The following is a 25,632-nucleotide window of genomic DNA, read 5'->3' on the forward strand; positions in this document are numbered from 1 at the left end:
CAATTGATGGTCATTATAAAAAGGTTTTATATATATATTATTGGTATATGTCTATGTTTACGTCTGTATGTCCCCTGCCTTCCGTGGCTCCACTCAGAATGTTAGCCGTTGCCATTGGCAGCGGACCCTTCGCGCATGCGCGTTCCCTCGGGTAACGATGCACTGTGGGGATCTAAGGGCATAGCAACAAACCCAGACACTCACTCAACTTTAACGCCTAGATAAAGTATCAATCGGCGGGTGTGTCCGCTTATACTGCTGCCATGAACGGGGCGGTGGTGAAGAAGACCCAGGACACGCTGGGTAAAGTCATCAAAAAGCCTCCTCTGACCGACAAACTGCTTGGCAAGCCGCCGTTTCGATACCTCCACGACATCTTCAGTGAGGTGAGGCTAACATTAGCGCTCCAGCTAATAATAATAACCATAATCCAGTTCGGAATCAATGTTGGAACACGGCACCATTGTGTAACAGCGACCGCTATGTTTACTTTATTGGTGTCTTTATTCGTGTCTCGGCCCCCGAGCTAACGAGTTAATGCCAACTAACCTGCAGTGCCATGCTAGTAAGTTAAGCTAAGTGGGCTCATGTATTAAAAAAATCTAGCAGCAGCTACACTATGATTATCTATCGTCTGTGTCGTGTCATATATACTGTTCGTTAACCGGTGATTGAGATGGCATGACGGTACGGGTAAGCTAGCGGCCATCATCGTAGCGTCGTCTCGTTGCTAGGCACGATTTTAACCTTTAACCTTCTTAACCAGCCTAACCAGGTGGGTCCCAAACGGTGCCCTGGGGCACACCTGCGTGTGTCATGTGCTTCATTAGACGCAACAGAGAGAAAAAGTTTACACTCCTAATCTAGATTTCCCCAATTCACTATATTGTGGATAGGGGACATTTAGGCGATTGGTTTAATGCTCACAAATCTTCCAAGCCTTTCGCTGACCACAATGTCATGAAATGGGACCTTCAGCTGGTTGACAGGGAGGTTGAGGTGAGGTTTATGTCCGTGATTGAACTCATGACAACACTGGAGTGCTTTGTGTATTTGACGGATCCTTTATTTAATGTTTTTTTTCCATTAAACAAATGCCTCAGTTATATTAAAAAGGTTTGCTGAGAACTTAAGAATCACAAAAGCTATCTACCAAATAACAAAGAATTTCGATTCTGGCGTTTCAAATGTTCTAAATGGGACAATAGTTTTTACAGTATGTAACAGTAGGCTACAATGAAATCATAGTACCTCACTACCATTCAATTTTAAATGTAACATGCCTGGACGTAAAATGTATGGGACATTTTTAAATCATCATTCCCTATAGTTTAAAGTGTGTGTGTGTGTGTGTGTATTTGACGGATCCTTTATTCAATATTTTTTTTCCATTAAACAAATGCCGCAGTTATATTAAAAAGGGTTGCTGAGAAAAATCACAAAGGCTATCTACCAAATAACAAAGGATTTTGATTCTGGCGTTTCAAATGTTCTAATGGGACAATAGTTTTTACAATATGTAACAGTAGGCTGCAATGAAATCATAGTACCTCACTACCATTCAATTGAGACTTAGCCCTTAGTCCTAGCACCAATGGCTTAACACATCATCAAACCCATGGCATTTGTTGATGGCTTCCCTTGTTAACTTCCCTATACAATTCAGGGTCCATTCTGGCAGGTGCAAGGACAACAATTTAAGACGAGGATTTAAGAGCAGCACCAAGTGTCCGCCAGAAGCTTTCTTAGTATTTGTGGGTGTCACGTTGAGATCATGTGAAGAAGCTTATCTCCGAAATGGGTTCGCAAAGTCTTGAACAATAATCTGCCCATTGAAAAGGAATATTATTATATTTGTATATAGCTGATCTAAGCTTGTATCAAAACTATATTGCTGTTTTATGATGTAATGTAATTATCCTGAATCATATTAATTCACACATGCTATATTCGTATGAAATTACGAATTATCGTAATCTAAATGTTTTTATTTTGTGCTAAAGAGCACAGTTGGTAGTCCCAATAAGCTGTGATTATCTTATGTTTTTGATCTGGTGATGTTCACATTCAGATTGGCTACATAAGGAGTTGGTAGTGGACTTGACCTATAGAGCAGATAGTGCAGATAGTGCTTATCCCAAAAACAGCCTAGAAGGAGCACCTTGATGATAGGACCTGAGCAATACAACTACAACCCACTGACTCTGCTGCCGTGGTAACAACTGCCAGGCTTTTACGATAAGAGACAATGTGGAGCCAAACTAAAGACTGTCCTCTAAACTGTCTCCTTCAAAACACAGAGTGATGTTCGCCTCCGTAGAATTTGTCATGGATGTTTTCAAGTCAAGTACATTTTATTTGTACGGCCCTCAATGGGGCCATAATCATTAATATTTTGCCCTACAGAAGTCCATATATCTATGAAACCCTAGCCCCCCAAAGGGCAAGAAAGAAACTCCCTTAATTATCGAGGAATGCAGAGTGGGGATAATTTCTTCCAGGGATGGTTAGAAGGGCGATGGCGCAAAACTGTTATGAGAGCTGAACTTTTAAGTTTGGATTGGAATGTTTCAGCACAGTGAGCCTCCCTGATGATTACAGGTGGGAGAATGTCGCACTGAAAATATGGAGTAATATTCCACATACAGTGAAATCCAAGCTACCGATCCTGTTGTCTTGGATTCCGTAGTCCTATGCTATCAGGCAGAACTTCTGGGGGGGGACGTCAAATAGTCCGGCCCAGAAATCACAAATCTAAAGTTGTGGAGATACACAATGCTTCCTGTTATGTTACTGAGACATTCTAATATTAATTTGCTGACCCTCACCCCATGATTGAGGTTTATCTCAGTTCATTGTTCTTTCCTCATAAAACGTCAACATTGATATTCAAGAAAAATAAATCTCATGCTCTATCCATCTTGCTCGCAATCTGCCCCTATGTATAGCAGGGGTCAAGTGTGAGGATAAGCTTGGCTTTTCGGTGACACCAATGAGGTGTCTGTTGTCCCACCGTCTTTGGCCTCTTGTGTTTCCCTCCATGTATATTTGATGGGCAGAAGATAGCTTGTGCCGGAGTCTGTAGGGAATGCAGCGTCACTTCACACCACGCACATTGCGTGTTGACAAGTTGCTGGTTTTCAAGGCCACTGGTGTCTTCGACTCCTTGGCTAGCGTAAACGACTTAAATGGATAAGATTCAGTTACATTCTTCTTATTTTCTTTTGTAATTCCTACCGCCATAATTTCACTCTCTTAAAGAGTACCTTTTTTGTATTTACTGTACAAAAAAATTAATAAAAGTCTTTAAATGTTTGGTGCTCACTATGGCGATACATTTCTTGACTGCCATTTATATCAAAACGATGGTACATTTTTACTATTGCAACTTGCAGGGGGTATACTGAGCGTTTCATCTGTGTTTTGGGTTGTGTTGTGTGAGGATAGTATGGTGGTTAGGGCTGTACATCTCTCAGCCAAAAGGTACTAGGTTCCTGGTTATTAATGACCTGCCTCTGAACAAAGTCGTTTTGGATACATGTGCCTGCATGCTGTAGGAAAATAGTAAGCAGTGTTGTTATTCCTCTCTAGGTGATCCGGACCACAGGCTTCATGAAAGGTCTGTACGTGGAGAACGACATGAAGTCGGACAATGTCAAGGTGAGCTCACTCAGAAGAGACGGACAAGGTGCCGGTGCATGCAATGCCATTTTGTATTTAATTTTGTTCAAAATGGCTTTGGCAAGGACATAGCATCTGCTGGCTTCAGTTTTCTCAATTCTGACTTGAATTTATTTTCTTAAAAACAAACATTGTAAATATGAGCGATAAAAAACAATTGCAATTTAATTTGTAAACATAACTTTTATGTACAATTCTTATCCACGCTGATGATGTATATTTTTACACAAACAATACTCATCTCTCATCTCATCTTCATCCGCTTATCCGGGGTCGGGTCGCGGGGGGAGCAGCTCAAGCAAGGGGGCCCCAGACTTCCCTTTCCCGGGCCACATTGACCAGCTCTGACGGGGGGATCCCGAGGCGTTCCCAGGCCAGTGTTGAGATATAATCTCTCCATCTAGTCCTGGGTCTTCCCCGAGGTCTCCTCCCCACTGGACGTGCAAACAATACTTTTGTCATCAATTTCTGGATATAGAGTGTCTGTGAAGCTTTAAACCAACATTTTATAGACTGTCCACTGTAGAAATAAAAAAGAATCTCTATCTTGCCACTTTAAAATTACTTTCTCTTTGTTAGAATGTCTCCATAACAAAAACAGGAAACATTGCATAACTCAGCCCTGTTTGGGTTCTAGGCCAGGCCCAGTGCTGTCTCTCCCTATAGGTTCTGCTTAAACATAGTAGGACTGCTGGAACTAGATTACAGTGTGGATAACTTGGATATCCCTGCAGTATTACCACAGATTTTCTTTTTGACTTGACGTTTAACTAAACTGCTGAATTGTTCCCACCAAACAACCCCGCAGTCCTAAACCTGTCTGTTTCCAAACGTTCTGAAGCCTCTGGTCTGGTTACCCCTCCTGCTGCTCCAGGTTGGACCCAGTCCAAGTGAACAAACTCTGGGCTCGCCGAGGTCCGAATTCTTCTGGAACGCCACTGTAGCTGAGCTGTAGGTCTCTATCCTAGAGGCCGCCGCCGTAGCCTTCACCGTGTAGCCTGGACGCACCTCTCCCAAACCCGTCACTACGGCCCGCCTTGTCACAAGTTCAGACTCATTAAAACACGGAGCAGATGAGAAGGTTTGCGTTTATCTCCAGCAGTGCGGCACATCACCCTCGCATCATAAAGATCACCAGACGTAACCGACATCGTGACTTTTGGCAGGCTACGCTCAGAATTACAGGTGCAACACCACGCATGCACCGACGAAGGGAACCACTGGTGGCTATTCGAGGCAGAGTAGCACAGTAACAATGTGATGTTGAGCACTGCGGTACACATAGCCACAGTGCTCATCTCTATAGTGATTCAAGGACCGTGAAGACATCATAGTCAGTTAAGCCCATGCTTTGCATAACAACAGTGGAACCGAGGCATCCTTCTGGGGAGATGGGAGGTCTCTAGACTAGTCGAGTTACACTGAAAAACATACTCCTCTCTCCTTCTCTTTCTCTCTCTCTCCCAAGACCGGCACTGCCATAGAGTGCGATATAATCAAAAATATGTTTCCAATGTATAGTCTGATATTCCGATATAGTCGAATATATATATATATATATATATATATATATATATATATATATATATATATATATATATATATATATATATATATATATATATGTGAGTGTGTGTGTGTATTAGGGCAGGGTAATAATGAAAATGGCTCAACTGTGTTACAAAATACAAATGTAGCCTACTTACACCACACACACTTACACCTCTTCACCTTAAACAACAGGATTTAAGTGCAAACTTGTAAATTGGACAGTTTAAACTTGAGCTGTAAACAAAACTGTCTCAAGTATCAAAAGTGCAATTTTAAAATTAGAAAGGAATTGCAAGTGAAACTGTACTTGAACTGCAACATTCCATCACTGCAAATTGCATTAAGGCATTGTTTATTGAAGTGCAAAAATAATGTGTGTGTGTGTGTGTGTGTGTGTGTGTGTGTGTGTGTGTGTGTGTGTGTGTGTGTGTGTGTGTGTGTGTGTGTGTGTGTGTGTGTGTGTGTGTGTGTGTGTGTGTGTGTGTGTGTGTGTGTGTGTGTGGTGTGCGTGCGAATGTATATGATTGATAGATGATGATCTTTTCCATAATCTAGCAGCCCTACCAATATGACAAAACAACAAATGACATTCAAGACACATTATCTGTTTATATTTGCACAAATACACTTTTCAGGCTGCAATTTGTAGCCATCCCACCATCTGGATTTTAAAATACTGTTGCTTCTGTTCTCGATAGAATATGCTACTTTCTATAATGAAGTCACTCCTGTTACTGTTTCTCTTTATGCTTCCTGCATTTAGTCCAAAGCCATTCATGCCTTCTTGATTAGAAACCTTAAATGGAAAACTATTTTGCCACATTATTTCTCCAATGACAATAACGATAATGGAACAATGGAGGGTGCAGTAGGGTCGTGTTTGAAATACGTTTTTTTTTTAAAAAGCAATTGCATTGTGAGCGGCGGCTATAATTAAATATTATTATGAACGTTTTTGCATGGCTGATTGAAGTGTCACTAGAAATCTAGTGGTGGCTCTGAGCCACTGCTGAATGCATGCAGGGGAAACACTGCTAGTCCCATACTACAAGCCTTGCCTGGGAAGGCTTCACATTGCTGGTCCTGGAAGCTGGGTCTTTTGAGAAACACCTTGACAGGTCTTGATGCAGTTCTGCAAGGCCCCAGGTCTGGGAGAATCGCTGCAGAAAGTCTTGGTTCTGGTCTAGGCCTTCCCTTTGTTGGGGACATGAGCACCAAGTCATCAGTAAACAATAGGTACTTTACCTCGGTGTCTAGTAACCCGATGCCAGGTGTTCTGTTCAGTTCCTTGATATTTATGTTGAAAAGAGGTGGGACACGGGCTGCATCCCTGACCCATCCCAAGGCTGTGGGCAGGACGTAGGTGCCTATTTTTGTACATTTGAGTTTGCTTACACCACTTTGTAACAATTTGTCATCTGTCTGTCTGTCTCTTACTCCCCCCTCTCTATCCCAGGAGAAAGACTCTAAGATCGCCTTCCTCCAGAAGGCCATAGACGTGGTGATGCTGGTGAGCGGCGAGTCGCTGGCGGTCAAGCCGGCGCGCATCGTGGCAGGACACGAGCCTGAGCGGACCAATGAGCTGCTGCAGGCCATCGCCAAGTGCTGCCTCAGCAAGGTCTGCCTCACTGGGTCACAGACATAGGGACACACAGGGACACTCGAGAGAAATCCACATTTCTCCAGAAATCCACACATGGACACGCGCGCGCACACACGCACGCACGCACGCACGCACGCACGCACGCGCGCACGCGCGCACGCGCGCACGCGCGCACGCGCGCACTACAAGAGTTCTCTATGATGGGACTATAACTCTTGTTCCCTGCTACGATGGATTTCTCTCGAGTTAGAGGCTAGACCCAAGCCAGCTCTGTGCAAGATCTCATCCAACCTCACTAGGTATCATTGTTCTATAACAGTCGGAGTAAGAGCCCTTACCTCCCTTGGAACCCTTTTGTAGTGTTACTATTTTGTGCACAAGCCAGTATTGAGTTTCATCCCTATGGTAAAGATGAGGTATTTTTCTTATTTCTTGTTTACAGCTTGTTTTTTAGCTATTTCTTCTTTAGCAAGGGTTGTTAAGGACAGGAAAACCCAGAAATATCTTCAGTCGAAGTCCTTTGGAGACTGGATATTTATTTCAATAACATATACAATTAAAAGAGATTCAAGAAGTTTTTCAGAGTCTTACATGAAGAAAATAAGCAAAAAACAAAATAAATGTCATCTTCTGCTGAAGGGAGCTGGCATCTTTTATAAGGGAGATCTAGTACCCTAGAACCGCCTAAATCAGCTGTTAAAGTCTGGTCACGAGGGCCAATTACTGGCGAGCAAGATGCCCTGAACCAAGCCCTACCTGCTCCCTAATGACATGTATCTGAAATTCAAGTCGCTTTGGAATACAGTGCCTGCTTAATGAATATATACTAAATAATAAATGGTCATAGTAAATACAAGACCATTTATTTACTACAACATTTAGAAATCGATAGTTCAGCATCTCCTGCTGGAAAACTTGAGTAGAATTGAGTATGAACAGGAAGAAACCTCCTTCACAGTTCTGGCTGTTACCGTATTCTCCCTGGCCAAATGTGTATGGTACCATGTAGGTGTCTATTGACGATCCAGTGTGTTGTTGGGAAAAGGTTGGACACTGGAGGAAAGTGCTTCTGAATCGTTTTAATTAACCCCAAGGAGACTGAGGTGTGAGATGTTTGTGACTGTGTCCTAGGAGCGGTCCACAGGGAGATTTATAAATCTTTATGTAAATATGAGTGTTTGCTTATTTCATTATTTAGTTTCGTTTGGTCCTAACATGGAAACAGGAGCTTCTGAATGCTAATTGCCAAGTCACATTGTCCTGACTGTTGCAACAGCATTTCACTTTTGACAAAAAGTTAACTTTGAAAACAACAGCTTTGTTGAAGCTTTTATTTTGGTTTACTGGCGTTGAGAATGCAGGTTGCCAATAGACGAGGGCTTATTGCCAAGGGGTAATGTCAGAATCTCGGCTTTGTTCCTGAAGAATGTGTGTCTCATTCCGACGTAGTCTGTAATAAAAATTGCTTTGCAGGTTGCTGTTCTTGCTGCTGTCCAGGGAGCTTGTTAGTGTGTTATTTTCAAGTCCAAAGAAGTTCCTACGGAAGGCTTTAGGAAATTCCCCTTTGTCCCGCGTTACCATTCTTGTTGCTTCTCATTATTCCCAGAAGATGAAGAAGGAATCAAAGAATAAACATACCATTTCACCTGCTTCTTGAGTTTGGAAAAGGTTTGCAGTGCACGCAGTGTGTGGCCCCAGGGGGGGGGTCTGATGTTGTTGGAATGTCTCTCTGCTCATTACACCCTACCTGTCACAACACCGGCTGTCTGGAAGCCCTTAGTAAGATGCCGCTCTTCTCCCTCTTGTTACTGGTCCCGCTGGTACTGGGGTTCAGATGTCCAGCGAGGACGCAGTGAGGCGGGTCCTAGCCGGGGAGAAGGTTGACCCAAAGTCCAAGGCCTCCACCTCGTCCTCCCGCTCCCAGGACAAGGAGAACCGGGAAGGACGCGAGAGACAGCCCGACCGAGAGGTGTGTAGTACCACGCCCAGCACTCCTTTTTTATTTATTTATCTATGCACCTGCAATGGAATGTACGTATTGCAAAGAGATTTCATATGCATTGTTAATGGAAGTGTTGTCAACTGAATTGAATTAAAGAACAGTTGAGCATTGTGGTGAGGGTGTGGAACTCTTGGAACTTTAAAGGTACAGGGTTAGATTCCCCACTGTTCACAGCCTACCTGTCCACATACTAGAACACCATACCCTAACCCCCTACCTGACCATTGAATGACCTTCTCTGAAAATGTCACTGAGTCACTTTACAGAAAACTCTTGTGTAATCCATCTAGCTTGTTTTCCTGTCGTCTGAGCTCCAGCTTTGTCTACAGGAGAAGAGAGAAATCCTGGAGCGGAGCGGGAGCCAGGAGCATAAAGACCCGGAGCAGCCCAAAGAGCCAGAGGTGCGACAGGACACCAGAGAGAGACAGAGGACCCGGGAGAGGCGAGGCAAGGAGAGGGACAAGGAGAAGGAGAAGGAGCCACACAAGGAGAAGGAAAAGGAGCCACACAAGGAGAAGGAGAAGGAGCCACACAAGGAGAAGGAGAAAGACAGGGAGCGGGATAAAGACAAGGAACGCCATCGGGAAAAGGATAGAGGCCGGGAGAACGACAGGGAGAAGGAAAGGGAACGGGAGAAAGATCCAGAACGAGCAAAAGATCGGGATAAGACGAGGGACCGGGATTCCCACCGGGAGAAAGAGCGGGACAGGCGGAGAGAGCGGGATAAAGAGCGGGAGCGGCCCAAGGAGGGCGAGGAGAGAGGAAAAGCTCTAGAGAGAGGCGATAGAAAGGTTGGTTATGGTTCTACTCCGTAGTATAGCACACTTTTGTACATCGCATGGCCTTTACCATTTGACTTTACTGGCCTGGCTTGGCTCGCTTTGAGTCGGCTCGCTTTGAGTCGGCTTGGCAGCCTAGCTGGCTAGGATTTGCAACTCCATTACAACAGGAGTTCATGCTTGAACACACTGAAATATATTCAGCGTTCAATAGGCCTATTCACCCTTTTTTGCATCCTTATCTCAGCAGCTCATGGAGAACCGATTTATTTCAGATTATTGTTGTTTACTCAGTAGAAAATGCTTCACATATTTCACATATTTCCCCCAGTGGTGCAAGATGTACTTGATATTAGGGAGAAAAAAAATCATTTTATTTTGTTTGTGTTTATGTTTCGGTCTGTCCTTTCAGACCAAAGTGCCTGAGGACCAAAAGCCGAAGTCCCATCCAGAAGAACCCAGCAGAGCAGCTAAAACAGCGCCAGTAAGTCATCTCCTCCCCAGACTTTGAGGGAACTAGGAACCACAGTGTATTCATCTGGTCCATAGTTGCGGCCATACAGGCTAGGTTAGCTGAGGTTTAGGATATATGCTATATCTGGGTCAACGACGCTATGATCAGGACTATAAAAACAGCCAGTATCCACAGTCTACCTGTAGGCGTCCTTGAGCCTGATAAACTAACTCTACCTGGTCTTAATGGCATGGATCTAAATTCACTCTTAATCACTTTGGATAAAAAGCATCAGCTGAATGACTTTATATAAGGTTAGGCGCATACTAACACCTTCAACCCCTTCTGTCCCTGACCTCCGACCTTCAGGCTGAAGAGGATGCCCCTGAGGTATATTTCCTTTAAGCTAACAGGCTGGCTAACCCTGCTTCTCTGCTTTAGTGCTTCCTTATGCAAAATGCTTCCTTTTATCTCTTGGTTGAATGAATTATTCAATTAAATAATCAGCTGCTTTTGAAGAGCTATCGTCCTGCAGCCCAACCCGTTGACAGCTAGCCCTAGCAGACAAAGCTGTGCTAGTCTACAGTCTGTAGTGACTTAGCCCGGTGCTAACGGTGGTGGTCAGCTTGGTGGGAGAGCGTTTGCTTAATAGTTAACCCAGTTCTCGTTCCTCTGTCTGCGTAGCCAGCAGAGCTGGCAGAGGACCAGGTAACGCTTGGTGTTGCAACTGACTTCTCAAAAACAAAACAATAAATATATGTATGTTGGAAGTTGGATTCAGTTGTGTCTGTTTTGTTTATTCCAGTCAGAAAGTCTGGCAAGAATACCGCGGCCCTCGTCTGCCAAAGGACAGAGACGTAGGCCAAAGGTCACAGGTCAAGGTAACTCCCCTACTACATATCTTTCAGGAGCTGTATACTAGAACCGATTGTGTCTGAGTACTAAATGTATTTTCCTAGAACTGATTTTGTTGTGTTTGTAGACTTCACCAAGGCTTTTGTGTCAGGTTGATTTGTATATGATAAGATGGGTAGATTGGCAAATGTATAGGTACTTCAGTTGTAGGCTGTTATAGTTGTTGATTTTTTCATTACTTGTTGCTTTTGATTACTGTTGAGTAACTTATACCGGTAATTATAATGCTGTACTCTCCTTGGAGTGTACCATAATAATGTTATTGTGATGGCTCACCTTCCACTTCCTGTCTGGTCTTTCCACTTCCTGTCTGTATGGTCCTCTCCAGATGAATCTGACAGTGAAGGAGGTCAGTGTTTCATTCTCCCTCATGACATTTCTTGACCTTCCGTTTATACTTTGTGCTGCTTCCCCAGTTGTTCCCGTCCACGCTTTGAGCTTGGTGGCGTACTGTCATTTCTACGGTGCTAGTGTTGGTGTGTCATTACAGGTCTAGCATGTGGCTCAGGTGCTGGTGTCTCATGCTGCGTTCCTCTGCTTTAGAAGGAGAAGCTGCAGCAGCAGCAGCAGAGAGAGCTGGAGCCCCTCAAGAGAACGGAGACACATCGGACCCCCAAGCCAACACCACCCCCAGGTTAGCACGCACTCACGCATGCACACACGCACACACACCCCTGGCTGTGAGACTTGACCTTTGACACGGTACATTTCTGTAATGAAACTGATTCTAGTTCGATGCCCAATACAAAATATATGGTTCTGCAGCTTTTTAAAGGGCTCATGTCATGCCACCAGGTGTGGGTGTGATTAGCTGGTACAAGCTGTTTGGCACATGGAAGGAAAGATTTTCATAGTGACATCACAAGTGGGCGTGTCCACCCAGATGTACACTGGATTGATCAGATTACCAGCCTACCCAGTGGACATTAGCAAACTTTGCTCATCTATCCTTCATATATCTGGATGGACATCTTGCTGTTCTGGATCTTTCTCCCGTTCCCGATCTTTCTCCCGTTCCCTTTCCTTCTCCCTGTCGTTCTCCCGGCCTCTATCCTTTTTCCGAAGGCGTTCCTCGTCTTTATCCTGCTCCCTGTCTTTCTCCTTCTCCTTCTCCTTCTCCTTGTGTGGCCGCCCACTTGTGATGTCACTATGAAACTCATTCCTTCCCTTTTCCCCCCCCACAGCAGCAGACAGATACCCCGGCCAAGCAGCGCCCGCCCGGCCCCGCCCAGGGTGAAGAGACAGGACGGCCACCCTGACGTCCCCCCACCAGAGAGGTGACCTCCCCCTCCGCCCAAGCCACACTCCCACCCTGTCCACTCGTAGTCAGCCTAAATGACACCGACGGGTCGCATAGCAGTCGTTGGTACTCTGTCAAATGTCACAAATACAGTGACGTCTGGAGAGGGTTCTAATGTGAAGATGATGTGTTGATGAAGATACATATGCCAACGGCCTTGACTTCTCATCTATCGGTATCGACAAAACATCGCAGGAATGGCGAACCGTGGATCTGACGCGCAGTTTGATATAAACATATTCTTTAAGAGTTTATATCAAAGTCAAAGTCAAAGTCAAAGTGTGTTTATTGTTGCATGTACCAAATTGCTTCAGCACAGCAAAATTCTTACGACTTGGCAAGCATCATTCATCTACGCAGTAGACGTCATAGACCCTACTCACATAGAAGCCATTTTCTAAAGGTTAGTCGGGGGCTGCAGACGCATAGGATTCATTTGGTAGGTAATTGGTTGCCATGCTACCCCAACCCTGGTAGCATTTAGAATGCATTACCATTCAGTTCGCCAAGATTCTAGAAGGTTCCCCCACCCAGCTATCCCTTTTGGGCCTTAATCACCACGCTAGTTGGCTGGCTTTTAGAACCTAGATGGAACCAAGATGGCCGCTCTGTGAATATGGCCTGTGAGATGGAATTGAAAAGATAATTAATGAATTGATTAATATGAAGCCGTAATGTGATCCTCCCAGGCTGGCCAGTGCAAAGCCCCCGGCCGCTGTCATCATGGAGGGCAAGAAGCAGTCTGAGGACGAGGAGGACGAAGATGAGCAATTCCTAGTAGAGGAGGCGGCCCTCCTTCTACCCGAGATGCCTGACCTGGAGGTGGTGAGAGTACAGGGAGAGCCTTTAGAAGAACGCTGGTCCATTACCAACGACGTACATTTAAATTGAAAACACTAATGTAAATGTCGATTTATTCATTTATTTATTATTCGTTGTATTCATCACAATTTCCTTTTTGTAGTTTGTGGTACATGCAAAAAGCAAGGATTTTCGAGAAAGCAATTCTTGTATTTAATGTATTTCAGGCAAACGCAGTGGAGCTGAATGGAGACGAGAAACACGGTATGCAATCACATCATGATGAAGTCTGGATTTAGATGAGAATGAACCACAAGACTTTGAATTCAGGTCTGATATAAAAATCCAATCTGCATTATCTCCCCCCCCCCCCCCCCCCCACTCCTCCTTCAGGTGGTCTTGTGAAGAAGATCCTGGAAACCAAAAAAGATTATGAATCATCGTCATCGTCCCCCAAATCCAAAGAGCAGGTCAGTACATCCGTTGTAGTAGTTCACACACCCTCCACTAGGGGGCAGCGTCGGCTCACACTCTGTGCTCATAACCTGCCTGCCGGTGTTACAAATATCTATTTTTACAAGCTCTCAATGCATCTGGCTGTTTCACCCAGGCTCCAACCCATGAGAAAAACACGCCTGTCATTGTTATTGTTGTGTTGACAAATGGGGTGTAAAGTTGTAATTACATTGCTTTCCAAAACCACAAAGACGTAGAGATGAGGTGAAGCATAAGGAGTATTAACAACCAAACAAGCGTGGCGTCACACAAGGGATAGAGCACAGATAAGGCTGTTGTTGGGGGCTAGGACCACGCTGAACACCGTATCTACGACACGGCCTGCAGACCTCCGATTACCACTCTAGTCGGAATCCACTTTCCTTTAATCTCCTACGTCTGGGGACAGCCAGCCCAGGGAGAGCTCTGGTTTGGTCTGTTTACGCCAAGCGTGGATCAGGGTGATCGCAGAAATGAAAAGCAAAACCTTCCAAAGAATCACAGTTGAATCACATTGTTAAAAAAATAAAATGAAACAGTTGATGTTTGCTTTTTGACGGCAAAAAAAACCCTAAATGCCCTCATTGCACAGCGAGGGGGTTAAGACATCCTGCTCAAGGTCGCCTCTTCTGGGATCCAACCCAGAATGAGTGGAAGGACCTGCGTGGAAAACAAGAGAGCCTGGCGTGTGATGTGTGTGACGTGTGATATGTCACCCGATCGGCATCTCCCTCCTCCTCCTCCTCCTCCTCCTCCTCCTCCTCCCCCTCCCCCTCCCCCCGCCGGCTGGTGAACCGCCCTGTGTATTATTTATGACTGAACGCCGCGTTCCCCGACCGACCGTCCTACCGAGCGGGCCATCTCTCGCTCCACCGCTACCGGCCCCTGCTCCGCTCCGAGGCCAGGCGTAGCCCCTCCCCGCCCGCCGGTTCCACCCGTTCCCCTGGCGACGGGGGGGGGGGGGGGCGTGTCCCGGGTCACCGAGAGCGCCATCGGCCATCGCTCATCGTGGCTGTTTTGAGAGCGAGTCGATGTGAAGCTTGACGTCTGGACAGCCGCACCTCAGCTCGGTCGCACGCTGCAACGCCACCGCCGTCTGCGCTGGGTGGTCCTCATCGCTGAAGCGTACCCCCCTCTCTTCCCCCCCCCCCCCCCCCCCCCCCCCGTTCGCTCCTTGCTGTGGCCCGGGCCTGACCACCCTGGCTTTGTGTGATGGACTCGCTGTTTTGGCCTGTCACTCGTGGCAGAGGGACACCCTCACCCCCACCCTGGTCTGTCCCCCTCCTGCCCCCTCCCCAGCTCCCAGGCTTCATCCCTCACTCGGCTGGTGTCAGACCCTCCGCTGGTCAAATACCTCCGCTTCTGAAGCCCACACACACGCACACACCCACAGGTCCTGACTAACATTCAGTCTGGTTTCACACACCCACTCATCTCTCTCTTTCTCCTGCCCCCCCCCCCCTCCTTATTGAATTGACCCCTGAATGATTAAGGTCATATTTCATCATCAATCTACCACCGACGACAGTTTTGTGTTTGCCTGGTGGGCTCTGTAATATTTGGACTGTTCTTCCAATGTAAACGATGAGACTATGCCTGTAAATATTGTCAAAATATTCTTGCGAATGATCTTCGAGATGATAAACGATGCTAAACAACACTTAATGACTGCGTCTGGACGTTCTCCTGTTCGCCCTGCATGGCAAGTCAAGCTAAGTGGTCACATGCGCTAACTAATGGTAAACGCGCTCTGGTCACACTCCAAGGTTACTGCGCATTCACAGGAGAGGTAAATGGAGGAATTAATGACATTTTAAACAACTCTGTGCACCACGTCAAAGAAGGGAAAACAGTGGTCCTTTCTAACATACCTGGGATTCTTTGGTGCAATCCAAGCACACTCTACTGGTTTTTTTATAATGAACTTAATAAAGGCCTTCTCAGATTCCTGGGGATTTAAGCGCTGACTTCTAGCTATCCTATATGTATGGTTTGTGTATGCAGCTTGGAGATCTCTCTCTCTCTCTCTCTCTCTCTCTCTCTCTCTCTCTCTCTCTCTCTCTCTCTCTCTCTCTCTCTCTCTCTCGCTCAGCACTTTGATTGGCTGTGCTTTATCAGCTGTAGGACCCACTGTAATGACTTCCTTCCTCAGGCAGACGGGGGGGGGGGGGGGGGGGGGGTCACAGTAATGGAGTACCTCTTCCTGTAATCACACTGAATCACACCGGGTTAATAGTGTAAATATTGAGCTTCGTTATCCCACGGGGTGTGACAGGTCTGATGTTTCAACAGCGTTGGTGGGTTCGGGGGGAGGGGGTGCCCTGTTCCATTTTCAAACGCTGACGTATATCAAAATAGTCCATCGGTCAATGTGTCCCAGATCCACTTTTTATTCAAACCTCCAGTGAAGAAACAAAACAGGCCTCATTGTTTGTATTAAAAACACACTGCTTGACCCCAGATGACACACCTAGCTCTCTTCACCTGTGGTAATGACCTCGATGTGCACCTCCCCTCTTTTTTTCCCCCTTATGTAACACTTTCACATCTTCTTGATGTTCTTTGAAGAGGTACATCTTCTCCTAGAACTCTTCCCCTGGTCCTTCTCTGGTTCAAAATCAGCTCTGTCTCACGAGTCGGGCCCAAACCTTTTCAGCCACAATGAGAATCCTCCGGCTCTGGCTAGGATGACTCCTAGCCGTTTCGAGGAAGTCCAACCCGAGGCCCATTCCCGCCCGGGCATCTGCACCATGTCACTCACGAGACGTGTTTCCCCATCGGAGCCGCCGCCAGCGTGTATCGCATGGCGATACATTTATATATATATATATATATATATATATATCACCGGTGTAAACAAGGAGGGTTGTTTTTTAGAGCGGTGTGCGCGATTGGTTCCAGTGCGATGTGTGTGTGTGTGTGCGACTGAAGAATTCGGTGTATATTTATGGTCCCGACCTTCCCCGGCGACCCTGCGCCGCGTCTGTTTATTATTCCGAGATACTTTCTAGAAGGGTGTCTTCTGGTATTTACACAGAATCTACCCTCTGTGGCAGCAGCTGCGTTTTTATAAGAATATTTTGGTGCACCCCTCTCTCCTCCATCTCCCTCTCCCCTCCTCCGCACCCCACCCTCCCCCCTCCCCCTCCCCCCATGCCAAATTAGCCTTGATGAAGGTTTGTGGCGTATAAATAAACCCTGCGGAACACAAATGGATGGCCGTTGAGTGAGGGTCACAGGGGGAGAAGGGGGTCTGTACACTCGCCGCGGAATCGCCAGGAAAATAAATACTCCTTCCCTGCAGGCCTGCGTCTTCATAAACATCCAGAGCCCCCTTTTCTGTGTGTATGTGGAAATGTAAGGAAATGACCCCATGGCGATCCGCTGGCTGTATTCCCTGCGCCTAGACTGTGTTGACATATCAGAGGTATTTAGCAGGGGGGCGGGATGGATGGATGGATGGATGAGGGATGGGGATGGGCGGCTTTGTTGAAACACTGGCACGAACTAGGGACAAACCAAACCTTTGCTTTTAAGACGGCTTTTGTGGCCTTTTCGGACTAGATCACACAGATCCTCATGATCCCGGTTGTTGAATGGAAAGTACAACGTTTTTAAGCGCATTTCTCTCCGACAATAGAAAGGATTTCCTTCTACCTCTGATCCCTGCTCACAACGGAAGATCATAACGATGATGAATGCAGGACAGGCAATTTCTATGTCATTTTCTTATTTCATTAAACCTCATCCAACGATGGAAGCGAAAGCTTTCAGTTGATCCCACCTCGCGGTAACAAAAACGGCCCCCCGATTGTGTCCAGGGCAGGGGCCGGCGCGGTGATCTCGGTTGATGGCTCCCCAGGGCCTCACCGTGCCCTAGTAACAACATCCTGGTACCCCGCCCCCCCCCCTCTCCATGGACCTCTCTCCTCACCTCACTGCCTCCCAGTTATTTTTATGATCCGGCTGTGTTTGTGGACATTCTTTTATGAAAACGAAGAAAACTTTTAGAGGAGATCTTTGTCCCGGACCACCCCGGCACCCTTTTCCGGGAACACCCTGTAAAACCCCACAAGGTGCTGACCTGGAGACATGCAACACCAGGAGCCGGTCCCCCCCCCCCCCCCCGCATTCTCACCTAAACGTCATCAATACATCCTCCAATAAATCGTCAGTCGGCGTATTTTGGTAGCAGTGATGTTTTGAGCATCAATGTTTTGAGAGGGAAGGTTTCAGTGAGAATTCAGAGATCTCCCGTCAGCCTAACTCAAGACAGAGGTTTCATTGAGTCCAATTCTTTGTCCTGCACTACTCCAATACTGAATGTGGTGTGTGTGTGTGTGTGTGTGTGCGTGGAGATGGCTGGTTTAACTGGTGCACATTGAGTGCTCAATGTGCAACAGGTGTGCAGCCTCTCCCAGCCCCAGAGTCCAATCAGTCGCACTCGGGCCAGGTGAGGCTGCTTAAACCAGCCGTCGTCCACAAACTCCCGCACACTAACCTAAAGAGGAACCGTCACGCTCGGCTATTTTATAACACGAAAGAGTACCGCCTCATCCGCATGTTGTCAACACACAGAGATCTGCAGCATCCACTCAGTTTCTGAGAAAAACAAAAGTTGGACCCTTGACGTAATTTGTCCTGATGGACCAATTGAGAGTTCACATTCCGGACCAGTGACGGTAACGGTCTCGTCTTTTTCTGCGTTGTTTTCCACGGAACCAGAGTTGATGTTGCCCATAGTGGAGCGTGACCATTCCCCTTTAATTAATTGTTCTTTAATGAACGATACCCCAGAGATATGCCAGTTGTATTTTTCTTATTTTCCTCATTTCTTTGAACAGTGTTTTTCCTCCTGCCACTCCATTTATCATTTATTTGACCGTTCATTTTCCTAATTAGGCTGATTAGGCTTCTGAGAGCAGGATGCGTTGCAAGTTTTTGGATCGGCTTCAAGCTTTTTTTCTGCTGTCTCCGCCCTGAAATATTACAGCTTGAGTGAGTGGTAACACTGAAATGTCCAACCTGTGGCTTACACAAAAAAAACCCTCCCATCCATGAAGATCAAACAGATGAGAAAGAACAACAGCTCTAAGATCACAGTCTAGCTCCAGCGTGTTGCTCCAGCCAAATGGAACTTATTTCGGGACGGCCTCCTGTCTCACAGTGCTTTGTTTAGTGTTCCTTCCTTCCACATCAGACTTGGCGTTTCTGCCTCGCGGTTTTCGCCGGACAACACCTGCTCCCGTTGGCGTCATCGCTGGGCATGGGTCTGTCGTCCCCCCCCCCCCCCCCAACACCCCAACCCTTATTCTGTCCCTTGGCAGGCTATGGGAAAACCTGCCCTCTGTTTCCTCATCGCTCACCCCCCTCAACCCCCCTCATCTAAACAAATATTGTTTTGGGCTCGGGGTGAGAAAAAGGGAAAACTGGGAGCCAGCGGGTGGGGTGGGGGGAAGGGGGCAGACGTGCGGACCTGGGGCCCCCCTATAAAGTGGTGATTTATGAACACCAGGACAGAGTGCACACGAACTGGGGGTCATGTTTTCTCTCCTGGATCGTTCCCTTTTTTGTAATTTTCCGAGAGCAGGGGTAGGGGTGAGCTGGTGGTGGTGGTAGTGGGGGGGACATCGGGGGTCTCGCTGCGAGGAAGGGGGCCTGCGAGGATGACACACAGAATAAAGCTACAGGGCCCGGGCCGGGGCCTTGGCGGGCCGCGACCGCAGCCTGGCACGCTGGAGGAGCTGGAGAGTGTTTGTCTAGCTGGTGGTCTCGCCCGCGTCCCGGCTGGGAATGCCACCCACCTTGACGGACGGGAACCACCGGGGCGTGTTTAGGTTGTTCTTTCGGTCTCACACTAGATTAAAGGGGGGGGGGGGGGGGGAAAGAAAGGGCCCATGCTCTCTAGACCTGAGGTTTCAAGATCTTGTCTGGTCTGCTCCCCTCTATCTGCCTGTCGGCTGGGGCGTCCAGTTGGTTGGGGAGGGGCTGAAGGGGGATGGGAAGTCACGGTGTTCGACTCCCAGGTACTGTGTTCGATCCCCACCGTCCAGAGTCTAATCTCCTTGATGTCACCGGTCTGGCATCCTCGATCAAGAAACCCCTACCCCTTATCTGTTCCTCACTGACGAGTGAACCTTAACTTCACTGCAAGTTCCCATCCAGTCCCTTGGATGAATGGGACTCCCGATTGCACTGGAAAAGATAACTGGAAAAGGCAGGGGGGGCTGTTCAACTGAATTAGAGTCAGCTACCCCCTTCGCCGCACCACCCTGCATGACAGCCTGTGTGTTTGGAAGCGGAAGTTGTCAGTTAGTTTACACTGTCACGAGCGCCCTGGGCCTGCCACTCTTGCGGGGCTGGGAGGGGGGACGGGGACGTGGGGAGGGGACCACGACTCTGCGTGACATAAATTGGGCCGAGGGTTGAACTTGAAAGCGGGGGGCACAAGTGTAGTGTAGTCGTTACTCAATACTGCAGTAAAATAACCTCCCTGCCACAGTCTGTTACCAAAACAAACAGCGCTTCAGGGCCCCGTGTGGGGGGGCACTGCGCACGCATGTTCTCAAGGGTGTATGTGTGTGTGTGTGTGTGTGTGTGTGTGAGTGTGTGTGTGTGTGCGTGCGTGCGTGCGTGTTAACCCAGGTCTAGAGCGTCGTTTTATGCACACGGACAGACACCAACCCCTAACACGCACACACCAGCCCCGAACCCTTGCTCCGGGCCCAGCTGAGCAAACATCCCGGGGTCCGACCGTGCCAAAGGGGGGCCCCTCCCTTCCCCCCCCATCCCCCGCCCTTCATCACAGGGGTGATGGAGCAGGGATGCAGTGGAACCCCCCCCCCCTACACCACACACACGATATAATGTCGTCTGCCATCCGTCCAGCGAGCCAGCCAGTTAGCCAACTGTCCGGTCCGTCTGCCTCTCTGTCAGCCGGTCAGCGACCCAACCAGCCAGCCAGCCATCCATCCAGCCAGCCAGCCAGCCAGCCAGCCAGCCAATCAATCATCCAACCGTCCACGGGCCTCCGCAGCCCTCATCAAACGCTCTCTGTATAAACACGTGCGTCTGTAGGATTCCTGCCACACATTTGCAGCCTTGAAACCCGAGAGGGCTAAACACAGCCCCGAGTTCCTTTCTGCAGAGGCCTTGTTATGTTTTGGTCTGGGGAGACCCGAGTGATTTCTCGGTGCGTGTGTATCCGTGTGTGTGGGCGCAGGTTTTATATACTTGTTTATTATTTATACGTGAGTGTAAAGCCAAATCGTTTATGTTCCAGGCTCCACTTTTAACTCGGTCCAAGGGGCTTTGTTTGGAGACAGGTAGACAGGGCGATACCTCAGGAATTCACCAAAGCTGTTCGGTTTACACCAGAGCTGTGGATGTATACGGTGATGCATCATAAAGAATGGCGATGTACTGTTTGCATACATTGATGCATATTGGACTAAGATGCGTGGTTCTATAAGATATATATGTGTCCTCCTAGACACCTTCGCCTGATTTATGTAAAGTGACCAGAAGCAGTTGCTTTGCTCGTTCAGGGGGAGAAGATTAAAGAGAACTGGTGACAGTTTGGACATAAAACAACTGGGCTATCTGGATCCAGTCTCATTTGTGAATCCGTTTTAAACATAATGTGTCTTGTTCCCGCTTCATGTAAAGCCCATGTTCACGTAAGTTTTCTCAGGTGCCAGACAAATAGTGTATTATTACTATTTTACAAATGTACCATTTAACCATTTAATAGTTTTCTCAAACTATCGCCCATTATCCCAACCGACCCCCCGTTCTCACTGTAAAGTAGATTCTAGCGTAGGTTTTAACAGGTGCCAGTCAGATAAAGAATTAGTGCTAATATTATACAAAAGTACTATCTAACATAATGGTTTTCACCAAAGCCCGCCCGCTATCCCTAACGCTGCCCCCCCCCCAGGGCCCGGTGTCGGACGCGGCCCAGAGGAAGGCCCGTGACCTGGTGGGCCGCGAGATGGAGCGGCTGCGGGGCTCGGTGCAGACGGTGTGCCGCAGCGCCCTGCCCTTGGGCAAGATCATGGACTACATCCAGGAGGACATGGACTCCATGCAGGCCGAGCTGCTGGCCTGGCGCCGGGAGAACCTGCAGCACGCCGCCGCCCTGCAGGAGGAGCAGAGGTCAGGGGTCACGCACATGGAGGACTATACGTGGTGGTCGCGTCGACCTTTGGATCCTATGTCAACCAGGGAGCTGTGATAAATAGCACTATAGGCACTATATTCTCAACAGATTATAATGTTTAGATTTTATATTCTTATTAGAATCATGTATATTTCATACAATGTATTTATGTAATTTAGATACTTTTCTTTTTTGTATTTGAGTTGAACACACACCCTTCAAAGAAATTACTCATTGAAATCGATTAAAAAATGTACGTTATAGCGTTATAACGTTATAGCGCTTTGTGTCCTTAGAGAATGCCCCACCTCCGTTCACATATATTTGTTTGGCATGGAATAGCTACACTACCGGAAGAGACTTGACTGTGTGTGTGTGTGTGTGTGTGTGTGCCCAACAGAACTACTGACCGGTCTGTGGAGCCCCTGCAGAAAGAGCTAGTGGAGCTGGATCAGCTGATCAGGGACCAGCAGGACAAGATCTGTGCGGTCAAGTCCAACATCCTGAGGAACGAAGAAAAGATCCACAAAATGGTAACAAGCATCGGCCTCTCCTCCCGGACCTGAGAGTCCACCGGACACTATTCAATAAAACCACCGTCAGAACCTGGGAAGGTTTAGAACGTTCCATTATGTAAAACCACCTGAGGAGGCTTAGAACGTCAGATTATGTAAAACCACCTGAGGAGGCTTAGAATGTTCCATTCAATGAAACTACCTGAGGAGGCTTGGAACGTTCCTTTTAATAAAACCACCTGAGGAGGCTTAGAACGTTCCATTATGTAAAACCACCTGAGGAGGTTTAGAACGTTCCATTATGTAAAACCACCTGAGGAGGTTTAGAACGTTCCATTATGTAAAACCACCTGAGGAGGTTTAGAACGTTCCTTTATGTAAAACCACCTGAGGAGGTTTAGAACGTTCCTTTATGTAAAACCACCTGAGGAGGTATAGAACGTTCCATTTGATAAAACCACCTGAGGAGGTTTAGAACGTTCCATTTGATAAAACCACCTGAGGAGGTTTAGAACGTTCCATTTGATAAAACCACCTGAGGAGGTTTAGAACGTTCCATTATGTAAAACCACCTGAGGAGGTTTAGAACGTTCCATTATGTAAAACCACGTGAGGAGGCTTAGAACGTTCCATTTAATCAAACCACCTGAGGAGGTTTAAAACGTTCCATTTAATAAAACCACCTGAGGAGGCTTAGAACGTACCATTTAATAAAACCCATGGAGAAGGCTTAGAAAGCTTGATTAAATAAAGACACTTCTGAACATGACAAGGTTTAGATCCTTCCTTTAATAAAACCCCTTGAAGAGGCTAATAACGTTCCATTAAATAAGAACACCAGACGAGGCTTAGAACCTTTTCTTTAATCAAAGCAGGCCAGGATCTGAGAAGGTTTAGAATGTTTTATTGAATAAAACCACGTGAGGAGACTTAGAACGTTCCATTCAATAAAAACAGCTCAGAACCTAAGCACGCTTAGAACATTCCATTAAATCAGACCACCATCAAGTATGAGAAGGCTTAGAACGTTCCATTCAATAAACCCATCACAACCTGAGGCCACTAGGAACGTTCCATTAAATAAAACCATCAGATCAGGCTGGTTATAATTCTTTAATTAATGACACACATGTAATTTAATCTATTGGCCAAAAGGGAGGAGGGGTGGGGGTTTCAACAGGTCCAGAAATCGAGCACTTGCTGGACGTCCGAGGAAAGAAATTTTTCCTCCAGTTCGCCTTGACTTGTAGACCAAGTGGAAACTACCTGTCTGGCGCTGCAGAATCACATTCTAGACAACCAGCCAGATGTTGAACGATCTTATTTAACTAATAAAAGTAAGCTTGAATGACCATGATCTTTTTTGCTGTGAGCCGTCGCCGGCCAGCAGACGGGAGAACGCTCGCCCCCCCGATCGGTAGACAACATAAAGATCCTCTTTTAGCGCGGAAAACCAACCAGCGCACCAACTGGCAGCGCACGCAGGTACAGTCTGCTGCACCAGAAGCTCTGCACATTTCATTAGTACTGACTTTGCTACAAACATAGATCTGCTTCAAACGGCGCCATCATCAGACTGGCTGTTGTATTATTCCTATTATATTTGTACTTATTATATTCCCATTTACCCCGATAGGAAAAACCCACATGCCAAGTTAACCCGTGTTCAACCGACAGCAGTCTGTGGTAAATCCTTTTCTTATTCAGTGCTTGGTCTGCTGTGCGGTAGTTTGAGGCCAGCCAGGCACGTTCCGTCTCCATCCATCCTGGCTTCCATCAGGCTGCACGTCACTTCAGACAAGCGAGCTATGATGGCTGAGGTGGAGCTTTAGTATACTTATGCTTTGTAGTATGCTTCTTTTTTTTTTTGTTATTTTTTATCTTTAACTCTTCCCTCCTCCCTTTTGAAAGCAATACACGGGACAGCTACCTTACTGTACAGGAACTGTATCCATGTCAGTAGCACTGAGGCACTTTGAATGTGGTCAACCTGACAACGGTTATTGATTGTTTGTTTATTGAAAATTGTTTGGATGACGAGACAAAATGTAAAGCCCTTTTCTAGTAGATGATGAATTCGGGACCAGATCTTTTATAGCAGGATCGTTTCTCGTAAGGAACCAGTTGTGACCGGATGCACCTCTCCATGTCTGTCGACTCTAACAACAATGTCCCTAAACACCATGTGTCGACCCCTGCTCCCCGAACCATGGACTGTACTGCAGGAGTTGCCAAACTATTTGTCTCCGTGAAGGACTAACGGGGAAGTACAGTATTGTACAACGTCTAGCTTGGCAATAGTTGTATGATTATTTTATGAGGCTAAGTGGAGCGATTTAAGATTGTGTTTGTTTTGTTACTTTGTCAAACTTGCCTGTTGAAAAATTGTAGATTCCTCTGTTTTTCTTTTTTCTCTACAAGCAAAGCAATACTTGACTAGTTTACTGAAGTAAATGGCTGGTGATAGGACTACAGTTTCAAAATACAAAAATAGAATTTAGACATTTCCAATAATAATTTTATTGCTTGCCGTCCTCTCTGTACGCGCAGAAGACCTACCTGGAGGGAAAGTAATGGAAAATATACATGTTTGTCTCAGTGATTCTCTTTCGTTATGGTACGTCTCACAAAGGGTTCACGAATGTACTCAAGAATACTCTTTATTTGTAATGTCAGTATTATAGTTGGACCATCACACCAACACACATACATGTACAAGCAGACATTAAAGAAGAGCTGCACAACATAGATAATTAGATTGTATACCTGAATGCCGGCAGATCTGTCTGAACGCTTTCTTCCAAAAATGAGTCTGTATGTTTTTTTTTATGAAAGGAACATTGACAGTGTAAATTCTATGTACCATATCCCCATTTTGTCTTTTCAATTGTAAATGATGTATATCAAGAGTCTGTATCATAGTTCAAATAATTATACTTTTTGTAGTGGAGTGATATTAAACGGTAACATTTTAATAAGAATGTGTCTTGTGTCATTTAAAGAGGAAAAAAAAAATGGTTTTGAGTCCCTGAAGGTTGGTAGTGAGGAGTGAGTGAACGAATGAATTGAGCTCCGTGGAAGCCCATAGCTAATGGGAGCTCGACCAGATAATGTCCATTTAATGAGCGGTCTGGATTGCCCACATTGTATTACAGGGCTGAAAGGCATGATGAACGGCATATTTTGTACTTTTGACAAGTTCATGCACAGTCTCCGAGGCGTCTGGCACGACTCACGCTTTCATCGCTGAGCGTTTCCTTTGAAGGCCCCTCCGCCAGGGCGCAAGAAAGAGAAGTTAAAAAGTTATTTACAACATCGCCGCTGACTTTTCCCTGGCAAGCCATGAAACAGGTGCAACGAGCGCACGGACACACA

The 25,632-nt window shown here is 46.6% G+C and overlaps 1 protein-coding gene across 9 annotated transcripts; it reads left to right on the forward strand.

The window, feature by feature from the left end:
- Positions 1 to 151: 151 nt before the first annotated feature.
- Positions 152 to 25,239, forward strand: traf3ip1 (TNF receptor-associated factor 3 interacting protein 1). 9 transcript variants are annotated; one of them, XM_030343803.1, is made up of 16 exons: positions 152 to 386; positions 3,592 to 3,660; positions 6,689 to 6,850; positions 8,670 to 8,804; positions 9,155 to 9,628; positions 10,029 to 10,100; positions 10,440 to 10,460; positions 10,876 to 10,951; positions 11,314 to 11,334; positions 11,529 to 11,619; positions 12,170 to 12,262; positions 12,975 to 13,110; positions 13,314 to 13,350; positions 13,480 to 13,556; positions 21,521 to 21,738; positions 22,143 to 25,239. In XM_030343803.1, the coding sequence occupies exons 1-16, from the start codon at positions 264 to 266 to the stop codon at positions 22,306 to 22,308; spliced, it is 1,971 nt and encodes a 656-aa protein (XP_030199663.1). In that variant the 5' UTR covers positions 152 to 263; the 3' UTR covers positions 22,309 to 25,239. The 9 variants fall into 9 exon arrangements, with proteins under 9 accessions (XP_030199663.1, XP_030199664.1, XP_030199666.1 ...); XM_030343804.1 differs by having other exon boundaries at positions 12,975 to 13,107; XM_030343806.1 differs by having other exon boundaries at positions 12,173 to 12,262.
- The last annotated feature ends 393 nt before the right edge of the window (positions 25,240 to 25,632 follow it).

This window comes from Gadus morhua, chromosome 20 (genome assembly GCF_902167405.1).
Source record: "Gadus morhua chromosome 20, gadMor3.0, whole genome shotgun sequence".
Lineage (NCBI taxonomy): Eukaryota > Metazoa > Chordata > Actinopteri > Gadiformes > Gadidae > Gadus > Gadus morhua.

Bases quoted from the DNA above. Each gene is read 5' to 3' on its own strand.
- traf3ip1 (XM_030343803.1), top strand. From the start codon at position 264: ATGAACGGGGCGGTGGTGAAGAAGACCCAGGACACGCTGGGTAAAGTC. The intron at 13,111-13,313 runs GTGAGAGTACAG...AATGTATTTCAG, and splicing joins AGATGCCTGACCTGGAGGTG to GCAAACGCAGTGGAGCTGAA. The intron at 21,739-22,142 runs GTCAGGGGTCAC...TGTGCCCAACAG, and splicing joins GCCCTGCAGGAGGAGCAGAG to AACTACTGACCGGTCTGTGG.